Source organism: Passer montanus, unplaced genomic scaffold, assembly GCF_014805655.1.
Source record: "Passer montanus isolate IOZ18808 unplaced genomic scaffold, ASM1480565v1 scaffold34, whole genome shotgun sequence".
NCBI classification, from domain to species: Eukaryota; Metazoa; Chordata; class Aves; order Passeriformes; family Passeridae; genus Passer; species Passer montanus.
The window spans coordinates 900,387-915,007 of record NW_024368152.1 but is presented as its reverse complement, the minus strand read 5'-3'; the positions used below and the strand labels follow the sequence as shown (position 1 = coordinate 915,007).

At 34.9% G+C, this 14,621-nt stretch overlaps 1 protein-coding gene across 2 annotated transcripts in view; it reads right to left on the bottom strand.

The window, feature by feature from the left end:
- The window catches only part of CSMD1 (CUB and Sushi multiple domains 1), a 1,056,650-nt gene that overhangs the window by 513,274 nt on the left and 528,755 nt on the right, over positions 1 to 14,621 (bottom strand). For both annotated transcript variants that reach the window (XM_039715657.1, XM_039715658.1), the window contains exons 4-5: positions 13,514 to 13,708; positions 1,439 to 1,646 (exon numbers count right to left, since the gene is read on the bottom strand). In XM_039715657.1, the coding sequence (XP_039571591.1) occupies positions 1,439 to 1,646; positions 13,514 to 13,708 (403 nt within the window). The remainder of the gene's footprint in view (positions 1 to 1,438; positions 1,647 to 13,513; positions 13,709 to 14,621) is intronic.

Sequence of the window (14,621 nt, the reverse complement as noted above, 5' to 3'; positions counted from 1 at the left end):
CTTGTGATGATGGCCTTAAAAAATTGAGTGCCAGACACAGCTAAAGGATAAGGGTTTTTTACCTTGGTATTTTAACAAGGATCATTATGATGCCAAGGTGGAATGTACACACATGATAGATTGCGTATACAATTCACAGAGTTCACAAATTAGCATATCTAACAAAGATGCTCCAATGGGAGGCTTGGAAGAATGGCATGATATTCTTCCATCCGAGGAATTTCACCCTGGATGGGCCAAATCTTTAAATTACAGGATATCTTCTAGAGAGTACCTTGGTTTCCTAACATAGGATTTGTCAGGTTTTCTGGCCTACTACGAGGTCTTAGGATATTTGGTCTCTTGGCTTAACAAAATACTAAGGCTACGCTAAGTTATTGGACTTAAGGGATTACAAGTATGTATGCTAAGAATATTGAGGATACATAAAAGTTATATAAAAAGTATATAAAAGAAAAGGCAAAAAATTATCTTGGCATCAGTGACATAGATCTGAATGTGTCTTTAAACCAAAATTTTACAGTTGCCAAGTATAGTTACCACACATTTTTATTGATAGATTTTTAAAAAGATCAGATGCTAGCTAAAACTTCACAATTATCAATATATTGCACCATCTAGCCTGTCATTACATCAAAATAATAGTGGGATTGCTTCCTATCTCTAGAAAGGCATTCTGAAGATAATAATCATTAGTAATCTGTGAGAAGATCTACATTTTTCTAGGCTAAATTTTATAGCACTGGTGCATATGTCATGCACAAGACATTCTCAGAGATGAAAAGGATGAAAAACCTGCATATGTAGGCTGCAAAGAAATTATAAAAAACTGTACCACAACTTAATCCATTCCCACAGGCAGAATTATCGTCTTTTACTTAGTACAGAGAACATAGATTTAGTATTACAATTACTAATCCCTAATATGTTAAGCAAACAGTTTTAACATCAGCTAACATATGATAGTAATGCTTGCACACATGCATACATGTAGTGAGACTGAATGACAGCCTGTTTAGCATAAGATGTCATCTATTAGCTGTCTATATATTCCTGCTTTACTCAGGCTGACTTTTGTTCACTACTTTCGTTGCTGAAGTACAATACCATAATATATCATTCAAGACACACATCAAAAAATCTTCTTATACCAAGTTCAAATATGTAACATGAATTAAATGCTCACTGATAAGATACAGTACAAATATAACTCTGGCAGATGGAGGAAAATAAGTGGAAGGACAAAGATGTGGAAAGAAACAGAAGGAAACCATTTAGTTTTTCAGTTCTAAAAGGTGAAATGGACCAAAAAAAGAAGGATAAAAACCAGTCATTGCTAACAGGTAGAAAATATCTTAAATATCCTCTGGTATCTTTCCAGTTAGGTATCAAAAAAAGAAAAACAGGAAGTGAGATGTTTAAAAGATCTTCGACTTACCATATTGATGGTGCTTCTGTTCCACTGATCTCTAGGAAGTCATATCCTTCCTCTAACTGGAAGTCAGTAAAGACCAAAGCAATGGTGTCTCCTGGTTCAGCCAATATGGTCCAGGTGCAATCAGCATTATTTTCATACTCAGAAGGGAAGTGTGGACTTGAAATAGTTCCACTTGTCCCACGTAGTGTCCCTCCACAAGCTCCTTCAGCTGACAAACAGAATGTCAATTACTAATGAAGCTGCACTTCAAACAAGTGAAGCACCATCCCTGTTTCTGCTACAAAACCAGATCTTCTCTACTCACTGAGGACACATAAATATGCACACACAGAAACAAAATATTGTCCAGGTGAATGGAATGGAATATTGTCTGGCCTTTAAGTAGCAGAGGTTTTTGGTTTGGATTTTCTGAATTTTTTTTCCTTGTTGGTGTCACTTCAGCACCAGGTCAAACAAGAATGAAGGTTAGCGGGGATACCTATTATGAGCTGATTTGGAGAACCTGGCTTTGCAAATGTGTGCACAGAAGCCTGAAAAAGAACTGGGCACAAAATCACAGGAACAGTTAGACTCTTTGTGATACAAATTTAAAAATATCAAACAAATATTTTTGTTTACTTATTTCTTATTAAAAAAAACCCCACAACCAAAAACAAACAAACAAAACAACCTGTAGAAAAAAAAATCCTCTATTTTTCACTATCCTAAACTAGGAAGCATTAATAACAGTCTATTGTCCTTTTCCTTTTTTTTTTCCTTAATGAGGATGTTTACAGATGACAAATAAATTCAGTAAGTTTTGTTGCCAGATGGACCTTCCAAGGTTCATGCATCATCAGTTAAAAATGTATATTTTTAATGATTAACAATTTTTTAAAATGAAAGGCATAGGAATTTTCTCCTAAATCTTAAATGCTATTTAATATTTTGCCAAAGTATTTAGCAAATGTCTTATATTTTCCTTGCTAACCCCAGGAAAATATGCCATCCATACAATTCATTGACGTAAGAAGTTAAAAATTCATCAGGTGGCTTTTGCTTTTTGATAATGTGGCAATGAAAACCAAAGAAATAGTAATTAAAAATATTTCTGCATAGGAGAAGGATCAGAAGAGAAGCACTTTATTTTTTTCTCTTTTATCAACTTTACTTACTGCTACTATCATGAGGTATTATTTGCATACTATAAGTGCACAACATGATTCTAAAACACATAGCTTGGCAAGGTGCATAACATAAGGTACTTATAGTCTAATTAGGATAATAACTGAATAGCTAATTAAGACAACAGAAAAGTGTAGGAGTAGAGATGCTCTTCTCAATCATAATTGAAAGCCTGTCAGGGAAAGTGTGTGTTTAAAGGAATATTTGAAAGAAAAAAGGATTCATGAATCAAAGGAATAAGAATACTGGGTCTGGACACTAGAAGAAGGAGTCTACTAAAAGGGGCTAAATAGCCAATAAGTGACAGAAGTAAAAGGAAGAATTTCAAAAAAGGCAGAAACAGAATAATTTCTTTAATGTTTAAGTAATGTATAGAGCATTAATTTGACTAAAAAGAAGAGAGAAAGCCGCTGAATGGCTCAATCTTTACAGTTCTACATGCAAAAGTAAATTTTAGTGTACAGAAATGTAACATAACCTTTGCTACCAAAGCCTTATTGATTTCATTTTTTGGTGCACAAATTTTTCTGAGGAGGTCAGGTTTTTTCAATAAATTTCATATCTTACTTTCTAGACCCTGACATTTATAAGTGTTTGTTCTTTATTAAAATGAAGGAATAGAACTAGAATAGATTGACTTTCCTAAAAGATTTCTTTTTTGTTGGTGAAATCAGGCCATTTCTGTGATTCCTTCCTCAATTTCTGGCTTTTTATACAGTGTAGATTGAAAGGGCCATTGTGCCGTTGAGGAATGAAAGGGGGAAAGGAAATGAAAATTAAAGGACCACGGATAAAGCTGAGTATCTGAGAAAAATTTCCTGGTGCATAATACAGTCAAAGATTAAAATAATTTTAAAACTACTGTAAATCTATAATAAATCAGAAAGGAGAATTGAGTTTTGTTACTGAATAATATCTAAAATTACTCTTTTTTTCCCAGTTTCAGTGTGTGTGTATGTGTGTCTATATGTGTGTGTGTGTGTGTTTTGGGGGTTTTTTGTTGTTGGTGTAGTTTTGCTTTTTCTGTTTGCTTGTGATTAGTTTATTTTTTAAAAATAACTTTCTAGCCCTTCATTTCAGATCATCATCCAATCCAGAAAAGAAAAAAATGATTAATGCCCTACATCCTGTACCTGCACTTTGAAGTTTCAGTTCCTAACACATAACAGTTTTACCTCTATTCCTGAAAGCTAGCAAGCAGACTTTTCCCATGCAGGGTAACCAGCAAGATGAGCAAAATCCTAAGTCACCCATATCTCTTTGGTAGTAGCTGCTGCTGTTAATTTTTTTTATGACAGTATCCTTAATTATACCATCTCTCACTGTTTATACTGAATTTAAGTTACATGCTAGTGGTAAATACAATACTCCTCACTATTCCTGCTTTAGAGCCCTTGAATCATATTTGAGCTCTAAAGCTCAGAATTTTACAGCTGAAATGTGGCTTATTATTACTGGCAACCACATGCAAAAATCCAAATTTATACACTGTGCATTACAAATGAGAGCCAGAGGAACTCAGACTACCAGAGCTATCTGCCCAAAGGGATGCATAGCCTTTTAATCTATTCACAACACCATTCTGAAGAGGTTTGCAAAAAGTCAAGCTAACACAGATACAGAATGAGAACATTGGTCAGCTTGGTCAGACCGCAGAAACCTTTGGGTATTTCTTTCATCACAAGTGGCACACAGGCTAAGGCAATCACACTGCTGAATGGTGAAGCATAATTAATTGCTTAAATGAGTGCGGGCAGGCAGGAGGTGACTGCACTGCTCAGAGGGTAGGACACAAACTGTCTGGTCTTACACAGCTGGACCCAGAGAGAGCTGGCCTCCTTGGACTGATTGTTGGTTTTAGCCATGGACTTCTCTGTGTTATGCTTTTGGGAGAGTTACTGCTCGGGAATCTTAGCACATCGCTGTGCTTGCAGTAATTTGATAGCAGATAGTGCCTGAGGCTTCATGAATTCAAACTCTATGTGATTTACAAATTGCATTTTAAAATGTGCAAGTAATTAATTCCAAACACTTATGGTTATTTTCAAGTTGTAAGCAACTGCACAAAGTGCTGTTTGTATCAGCATAAACGACTACTTGAAGTATAAAGCTACAAACATTTGGATCTCTCAGTAGTCAGGAATTAAGTGCTCTGAATTTAGAGAATATGCATCTCATATAAAGTACACATGCAAAAAACATATGGCTGGCACTACTTGACAAAAAATATGTATACTGTATAGATGTGTAGCTTAGATAAAACAGATAAACATATCCATCAAGTTTATGCATGCAAAAAATGAGAAGTACCACTATGGAAGTCAATGAAAAACCTTTCATTTTTCTTCAAGCTAGAAAGAGTAATTTCACCAAAAATAATAATCTTACCATTTTAGTAATCTGTATTTTGCATAAATGAATCTTGGTACAAGTGAGATGCACGCCTTGATGAGCAGATAGCCAAGGATGAAGTAAGAACAAAACCAAAATCTTAGAAAACTTCCTTCAAATTGGTTAGGTACCTTTTGAACATTCAATCATTTTTTACAGGACTTTTCTCTTGTCACCACACAAATGCTTTCCAGAGTGCAATGTTCTCTATTCTATGTGCCTTTTTTAATACACCACATAATAAAATGTTTAGGCAAATGAAATAGCATTTATTGCACAATAAAAACGAAACAAAACAAAGCAAAAAAACATTAATACTAACCTAACCTTTCAAAATTTATTAAAAATCTTGCAAATTAACTTAGAATTTGAATTTAAATATTTGAATTGTCTTTTCCACTTGAAGTTTATATTGAAACCTCTTCATGTGGAAAATCACATTACTACACTACTCTTTGAACATAAGTGATAAAAACATAGTGGTGATTTAAAGTACATAAAATTCATAGTAATAAAATTTTTTCTTCTTATGTCATTAGTAGTCATTTCCTTATCTATCACTAGCAATAGCATAGGTGCAATTAAAAACTTGAGTGATATTTTATGAATCATCATCAAATGACATATTGTCATTTTGAGTCACATTTTACAAGTCTTATCAATTAAAGAAAATTGCAGCCTTAGAGGGTTCTAAATGAACCATGGGCCTAAATTATTTAGCAAGCCTTATTAAAAGCTTCTCTGAAAAAAGTTCTACCTTTATTGAGGCTGGAGAGTACATCCATGAAGAGAGATCTGTGAGTTTGGGTTGATGGCAAGGTGAACGTGAGTCAGCAGTGCCCTGGCATTCGGGAGGGCCAGCCGTGTCCTGGGAGACACCGGGTATCAGCAGCTGGGCAAGAGTGACTGTCCCACTCTGCATGGCTCTGGAATGACCCCACCTCAGGTACTGTGTGCAGTTCTGGATGTCTCAGTCTATAAAGGACATCATACTATCAAAGTGTGTGCAGAGCAGGTCTTAAGGACAAGACTTAGGAGGAGTGGCTGAGTACCCTTGCCTTTTTCGGCCTGGAGAAGGCTGAGGAATGGCCTCATGACCCTCTGCAATGCTCCAGGCAGGCAGCAGAGAGGGAGGTGCTGACCTCTGCCTGGTGACCATGGACAGGACACAAGGGAACAGAATGGAGCTGTGTCAGAGGAAGCTCAGGCTGGACATTAGGAAAGGCTCTTCACTGGCACACTGGATCAGGCTCCCCAGGGAAATGCTCATGACACAGGCTGGTTGGAGCTCAAGGAGTGTTGCAGTATTGCTCTTCCTTAGCCATGTGGTTTAATTTTAGGCCTTCCGGGAGTTGGAGTCAAGAATCCTTATGGTTCCCTTCTAACTTGAGACATTCTATGATTCTAAAATGTATTTAATTCTTTTTTAGATGGCATTTTTCTGTAGCTTGTTTGTGAGAAAGGAGATAATTGTACTTCATTTAAAAAAATCTTTAGAGAACGCATCTATGAAATAATGATGAATGACTACTTTCACAAACACATGCTCTGTATATTTTAAAAAAGGTTACTACGAGAAATTTGGTAATAGCTGTTTTAAATGGGACTTTAATTACCATGTTAAAATGTCTTAGTGACAAAAACATAGAAACAAGTATATAAATGAAAAGTTTAAAATAAAATTTTAGCCTGTCATTGTCAACTGTCAAGCTGCTAAATTGCAGATTCAGAATGACCAAACACATCACAAAGTGTTACAATAATGTAGCATTATGCATTCATCTGATAGCTCATTTATCGAATTTAATTCCAACAGGCAGACAGCTCTTTAACCATCAAAATATACACCTCTACTTCCTTATCTTCTTTAATATTTTAGGTTTTTACAGACTTTGTTTTGAATAGGTAAAAGCCAACACCTCTGTTTCTTTTCTGTATTATAAAAAATAGAAACTTGCTAGAAGTTGCTTGGGGTTTTTTCTATCATCACTTGAATCCAGATGTACTGCATCTCAGTTAAGTGCTCTAATCAGTGTGCCTCCCTTTCTCAATTTCTTCTCTTGCTGTTGATCAACTTCACATAAATTAAAGACTCATTAGACCATGCTTCTAAGATTAATTTTATTTCTATCTACATGGTTGTCAAAGGGCACTTCAAAATAATTTGGATTGCTCTCTAAGTAGAATTTTAGGGGGGATTGGTTAAAATTTAAGAAATTATTGTGGTGTAGCAAAACAGAATCTATTTTACATATATTAAATTATCATATTTCTAACATGAAGCTAATAGCATGTGCAAAATAGAAACACAAAAATTGTTGCAGTTTGTTTAGGGTCCCTTGGGCAACCATTTCACCTGCAGCACTACTTCGAACATTTTAACTTTGAGATTCCAGTGAGCTTGATCTAAGTAGACCTCAGTGGGGTCATCCTGCAGTTATGGGCCCTGAGACTACTGGACTCAGATGGGTAATCTTGCACTGGTTGTTTTGATTTTGTAAACATTTTGCTTTATTTAGTAACCTTTAATTATTTATTCTATCACATCAGTTTGTTATATTATAAATACCTATTTCTTCTCCATCCACTCTGGAAGGGCTATCTGATCTATTATTCAAAAAAGTTACATACTTCAAATAATACAGAAATAGTTATGGACTAATTATTTGCTACGCTGGCAGAAAAGTTATTTTCTGAATTGATGGTTTGTACTTGAGCTAACTTATAATCAAAACCTCAACTCTAACACATTTTTAATGCAAAATCATGGTTTTAAGAGAAGACAGTTAAATTAAAAGTTCAAAAATTAATCAGCAGTAATCTCATACTCTCTCTCCCAAAAAATAAAATATCAGTCTTCAGGATATCTTGTAAATATTATCTTCTTTTTCAGTTAAGTATCCTAAATTGTTTTCCAGTGATTATCCTTCACTTGAGAATATGTTTTTGAAGCTGATAATGGTTCCTTAAAGTAAAAGTCTACAACAAATGAACAGTAAAGTCCTAATTTTAAAGAAAAAAAGTGAAAAGGCTGAATTCTTTGAGACCAAATTACTTATTGTTGAAAATTTCACTTTGTTAAAAAAAATTAGTAAATTTAATCCATTTAGTCTCAGAACTCTATGGGCATTTATTAAATTCATCTTTTTATGACTGCCTCTGAGGTTTGATAATCATTTTAATAAATGAATCTTTCTCCCATCTTAACTTTGCTCACATTCCTTATGGTCAGGCTGAAGTTTTGTTTTCCATTATTTGGCTTTACTGCATCATCCTGGATACCTCTGCTATGTTTTCATTGCGCTGGTCATCTCATTATTTTACTTGTTCCCAGCTTCAAGGCCCCTTATTTCAAAGGCATCTTTTCACTTTTTATCAGGTCCCTCCATACCTGCTGCCACATGCTTGCACCAGAACATCTAAATGCAGATATATGTGTGTGTAAATATATATCTACACACACACACACACACACACATAAAACTACTTGTATCTGTGTCCTTAATAGATATATGTGTGTGTAAATATATATCTATACACACACACACAGAGATATATAAAACTACTTGTATCTGTGTCCTTAAATCTCTTGGGTGTGATCTACTAGTCCTGCATTAAAACTACTTATATCTGTGTCCTTAAATCTCTTGGGTGTGATCTACTAGTCCTGCATTATCATGTAAGAAATTTCACAGTGTCTGCTTTCCTATCTGCTTTTCCTGAAACACTCTCTGACTTCGTATTTGTCTAGTTACAATAAAGGTTTTTTCCAAATTTCATCTCAATGTAAATACTGCACAAAATCAGATTATTCTGGAAGTGAATAAAATTGCTCAGGCAGGAATTTACTACATCACTGTAAAAACTAGATACTATAGGGTGGATCTAAGGAAAATATTCTCATTTTATCATGTAATGTAAAATCAGTAAGAAAAATTATTGGAAAATGTATTTTTAATTTTACGTTTTAAATTGCAATTATGGATAAATATGGTATCTTTTTCTCTTCCTGAAACTTATGAAACAGTATTTGTCTGAACATCAGAGGCTGATAAGAAATTATAACAGAACTGCTTGCTACCTCTGAAGGTATGGATAACAACAAAATCAATTTCTCTTTGCTATTTTTTCTCAAAAACATCAGCTCTGCATCTCTCTATTTAGTTTATTTTAATCTAAGTGAACAACAGACTCTTTTTCCTTTCATCCTTTATCAAGGAATACCTTTTTCTATTTTAGATATACATAAATATGTGTGTGTCTGTATATGTAAAAATATATATTTTAACCACAGTATTTGTCCAACAATAGTTCTTAAATCTGAAACCCAATTAATTATTACTTGCTCCTTTTGGACTTTTCTGAAATAGGATATTTTTTACTTTATTGTCTTCTTTATTTTCCCTCCAATAGATGGATGTGTTTTTAATGATAATATATTACACGTTCTTTCCTTCACAGCTATTTTTATTGTGAGAAAAAGCTTACCATTGTAATATCACTAATCCAATTTGTATTCCTAATGTTAGCTTCATAAAAATCTTGACTCATACAGCTATAATCAACTAGGGATTCTCAAAATTACTGAGAATTGAGAACCTAATTATATAAAGTTCATTTAGAAGTAGTCACATATCATAAATCAGCTATTAGTGGAACTACTGAAGAGAATGAAATTAACTTTCAAAATGTTTCAGATTTGTACTGCACAGTATTTCAACCTCAAGACAAAGAAGGCAAATGTTTTGGTGACACTATTATGGTACTGAGATTGAGACAACAAAGAACTTTTCAATTCTCAGGAAAAAAGCCATATTAGCAGGATATAGGTTGGCCATCGATTCTCTCAGAATACTTTTGTAAGTATACAAAAGTATAATTTGTAAGTGTATTTGTATATACCTAGACAATGTTTTTGCAGAAACTTATATTCTTATAACAGTTGAAAAGTCAACAGTTGAAAAGTCCACAGTTGCTTTTATTTGTCTTATGAAAACACAGGACTAGGTTTTAATAATTGCCTCAACTTTTACGATTTACATTTGAACTTTTTTCTGGGAATTTTTTCCTATTTGGGGGATCCAGGATTTTTTATTGAAACAAAACAAAACAAAACCAAACAAAAAAATAAAAACAGGGGAAAAAAAACAAAAAAAAAAACAAACATCTTGACAGTAAAATTATCTAAACTTTCTAAAAATTGTGTTGACTTATTTGATTTCTCTTCAGAGTTCATTCAAAGCCATCAATGAGCCTTCAGCACAGTCCAGCTCCACTACTCTCATTATTACTGTACCTTAAAAGGAGAATTTCTGAAACTGAGCAGCAGCCAGAGAAACAAAATGGCAAAGACAAGAATCAATGCTGTCTACATATAAAATATGTATAAATTATGGGACACCAGCTTCTTAATGTTTCTGGAATTATTATGCAATGAAATGGCAGAAAGTAGTATTTTTTCAGTATCAGCAAAACTAGGGAAACATACCACAGAGAACAAGGCTGTTATGATTTTTTAGTAAGCCTCAGACCTTTATTAACTCTGTTATGTTATCTTGAATGTGTGCCATGAAATTAGTTTATGATGACAAGAAAGAAGAATACCATCTGGAAACAGAACTGTAACAAAAGATGCTTTCATGGAAAAGATCAAGGTTCTTAGAGAAACAATAGGGGAACATGTCTTGCTTGAAGTCATAGTGAATGCAAAGGGCTACCTCATGGCATATGCTCCAGACTGATAAAATGAAATAAAATAAGAAATGTCTAAAAGCTCTTATCAAATCCACATTCCACATGATTTCTAAACATTCACTGAGGCAATGGCTTAGCGCACATAAGTCATTAACTGTTAAATAACTCCTTTGTTATGATCCTCATTTATTCTCAGAATGTGCACAGAATTCTTTGGATTTCATGTAAGGTCTGCAGGAGGTTTAGGACCACACCTGATTTTTTACTTAGAGGTTAAATTCACAGAGTTACAAATTATGGACAGAATTTGAGTCTTGTGAAAGATATTTGTATGCAGGCAAACTGTGCCAAAACAGATAGTATCTGCAGAAATTTTAGAAATATTTAGTAGACACTGATGATTCCATGAACTTATGTATATTTTTCTGACACCTCTTTACTACCTCTTACTAAAAGGACAAAAATAGACCTGGCCAAAATATTTTTTTGGGTTTTTTGATTATTAAGGCTTGATTTTTTTTTTTTTTTTGGAGCACAGAAAAGTACAAAATATTTTCTTCTGTGAGGAATTACGATATAAGAGCCCTCAGTCATGAGTAACGATTATGGGATAAAAGAACTGCCCTTTGTTGCTCATACACATGGGTACCAAAAATGCTGCCAAGGGAGTGGCAGGAGTAGCAGTAAAGGGTGCCCACAGGGCATGAGAACAGGCTGAAGAACACAGGAGACCAGAGGAGTTCTCCTTAACACAAGGGTAAAAGCTCAGGTAGGAGTATCAAATTCCAGCAGAACAGCACTTTACTAAGGAGCTGGTGCTGGGCAGCAGGGCCTTGACATCTTTGACCACAAGGTCCCTTTCAAGGAATGAGGACAGGAGAGGAGACATAGGATCTGCCTGGCTGAACAGGGCAAGAGTTCTGCTGACCTAGGTAAGACAGCTCTAAGTTTGTCATGGGCAAACACCAAAACCTAAAAGCAAATGAGAGAACAAGCCCAGGGGAGAAGACATGGGGACAAGGCAATGAATGTTTCTCTCTCTCCCTCTCACAAAACAACATGAAGCCATCTGAAGTGCCTGTATGCAAAAATGTGCTCCATGGGATGCACACTGGATAAACTGAGAGTGCATATACACTCACAGAACTGTGGTAGGACAGTTCACCTGAATGGAGGGCTCCAATGGATAGATATAGACTCTTAGGAAATGCAGGAAAGAAAGGAGAGTCTGCACCTTAAACAAAGTAGGATCTTGAATTAACAGAGCTCTCTCTGCTGCACTATAGGCTATAAGTTAGTTCTTGAGCTCCTGTGGGCTAGAATGAGAAGAGAAAGTCAAGAGAGAGGTCACTATTGTGAATATCTGCTACAGGCCATCTGACTGAACAGTGATCAAAACTATTAAAGTACTAGAAGTTTCCCAAACACAAGATATAGTTATCATCAGAGACTTTAACCACCCCAGCATCTCTGGGGATGGCAGTACAGCAGAGGGCAAGCAATGCACTAAATACCTGATATCACATATTTTAATGTAGGTACTGGACAGGCCAACCTGATATATGAGCAAAGAGCATTCAGATAAGCCATATTTATCAGCAGCTGTGGTTACAATAACCATCACCTGAATATCTTGAGGGAAGTGAAAAATGTGATTTATAAAGTCAACACCTTGGACTTCAACAGAGCAGACTTTAACTTATTTGTGAAGTGATAAACAGGATGTCATGGGCTGATGTCTTGAAGGGCAGAACTGCCATTCAGACAGACTTTAATGGCAGGATTTAATATGCTGGAAGAAAACAGAAATCTTATGAAATTCCAAAATAGAAATGCAAAGTCTTATACCTGGACCAAGACTATTCCACGCAAAAAATTATTTGCTAGGTAGCAGCTCTGACAAAAAGACTAAAAGTCCTGGTGAAAGACAACCTGAGTGTATGGTGGACCTCTGAAGTATTGAAACCTTACCTTGTATGGGGTGAATGAGCAATAGCACAGTCAGCAGCTAAAGAGAGAGAGCTCATCTGCTTGACACTCAGGAGGCCACATCTAGAATGTTCTGTCCAACCCAGGGTCCTTCAGCACAAAAGACACTGACATTGACAGACTAGGACAAGCCCAGGGAATGGCCAGTAAAACTTCTAGATTCTAAAGAACACATTGTATGAGACAAGAGGATGAAGGAAAAGGATTTTTCAGACTGGACAAGTGGAAGGTATGTGAAAATCTAACAGCCCTGTTTAGTTTGGGAAAGAGCCAGAATGGAAATAGAATCTTTTCATAGATCCACAACAGGAGAAGAGGAAGTAGACATAATCTGTAAAATTCTAATTTAAATTGGATGTGAGAATGAGGGCAGCTGGGAACCATAATAGGTTTCAAGGGAGACTTTAGAATCTTCATCCATGGAGATATTAAGTATTCAACTAGGCAAAGCCCTGAGCAATCTGACACAACTTTGAAGTTATCCATGTTCTGAGCAGGAATAAGACTTAAAGGGACTTGAACACGCTTCAAAGTGACTGGACCACCCTTCAATATTTACATCACTGAAGCTTTTTTTCCTGGTTAGGTCCTGTCATGAAATTGATATAGCAATGCTCCACGTAAACAGAAAGAAAAAAAGATGAGTAGATAACATCTATCTCTGAATGCAAACTCTGGGGTGTCACTGCTTGAGTTATTATAGTTTTAAATGGTGTCAATTTTTAGACAGCACATTAGTACACTTTAATTTAGAGGGGGGAAAAAAAACCACCGCAAAATAAATTTATTTAATCTGCTGTTTGTATTTAAAAGATATTTCATGTCTTTATTTTTTACCTCTGCAAAAAGGAACTGGAAAATCCCACGATGCACCATTCCCAGGACTCACAATACATGTCAACATGGCATGGCCTTCAAGGATATAACCAGCTATACAGCTATATCGGATTTTATCTCCAATGTTGAATCTGGTTCCGTGAAGTACACCTTTAGGTATTTCTCCTGGGTTGCCACATGTATGACTAGGTAATACTGTCAAAAGAAAGAATGAAATACACTACAGTTAAAATTTGCAGAATGAAATAATACTTGTCCAACAATTACACTTAATGAATTGGCTTTGGTTTTGCTTCCTTTTTTTTTTGATTTTTTGATGATTCCTTATACAAATAAGGTGAAATTACGTTGTGAAATATACTTGTGTAAAACATTTAAAATTTAAACTTTTAATAGATGTCATCATTTTCAAAGCTAATTTCAAACTCAATTCTTGGTTTAACAGTCCCTCAATGAAGTTCTTTACAGATCTATTTTCAAGAAAAGTATCCTACATATCCTGATGATTTTCTTTGAATGGAGTGAAAGAACTTTTTATTTAATTCTACTTTAAAAATGTTGCAGATATTCATACAACATAATTTTAGGTGGAGGCAGTAAAAAGCCCTTCATGTACAGTTTTCATTTAGGTATTGAAAGAGCAATTTAAAATAATCCAATAATTAATTGTTCTCTGATAGTAAATTAAAGCCCCAAGTATAGGAAAAAAGTTTGATTTTCTTGTTAGTTTCATATTAGTTCAGGTTCTAGAAAACAAGTCAGTATTTGTTAAAAGAATCAGAAAATATCAAGGGAACTAAGCAGTGACATTGGGAAAATATGAATAGACACATTTTTTTATTGCAGAAACTTACTACCATTTATAATTATTAGTTATTTGAAAGACGTCTGAACAAATTATCATCTTAAAGATGATACTCCTCCACGTACAAAAAACCAAAAATGTGTGTAGGGGAGAAGTAAAATTCAATTTGTTTTGTTCTCAAACTTCTTTGAAAGTTCTCGATGGCACACTGTTCCTTTCACTAAAGCAGTAAAAATTAAGTAAAAGGAAATTCTTTAGTTTCCTTTAGCAGAGAACAAATAAGTGCAGGGAATTAAAATGCAT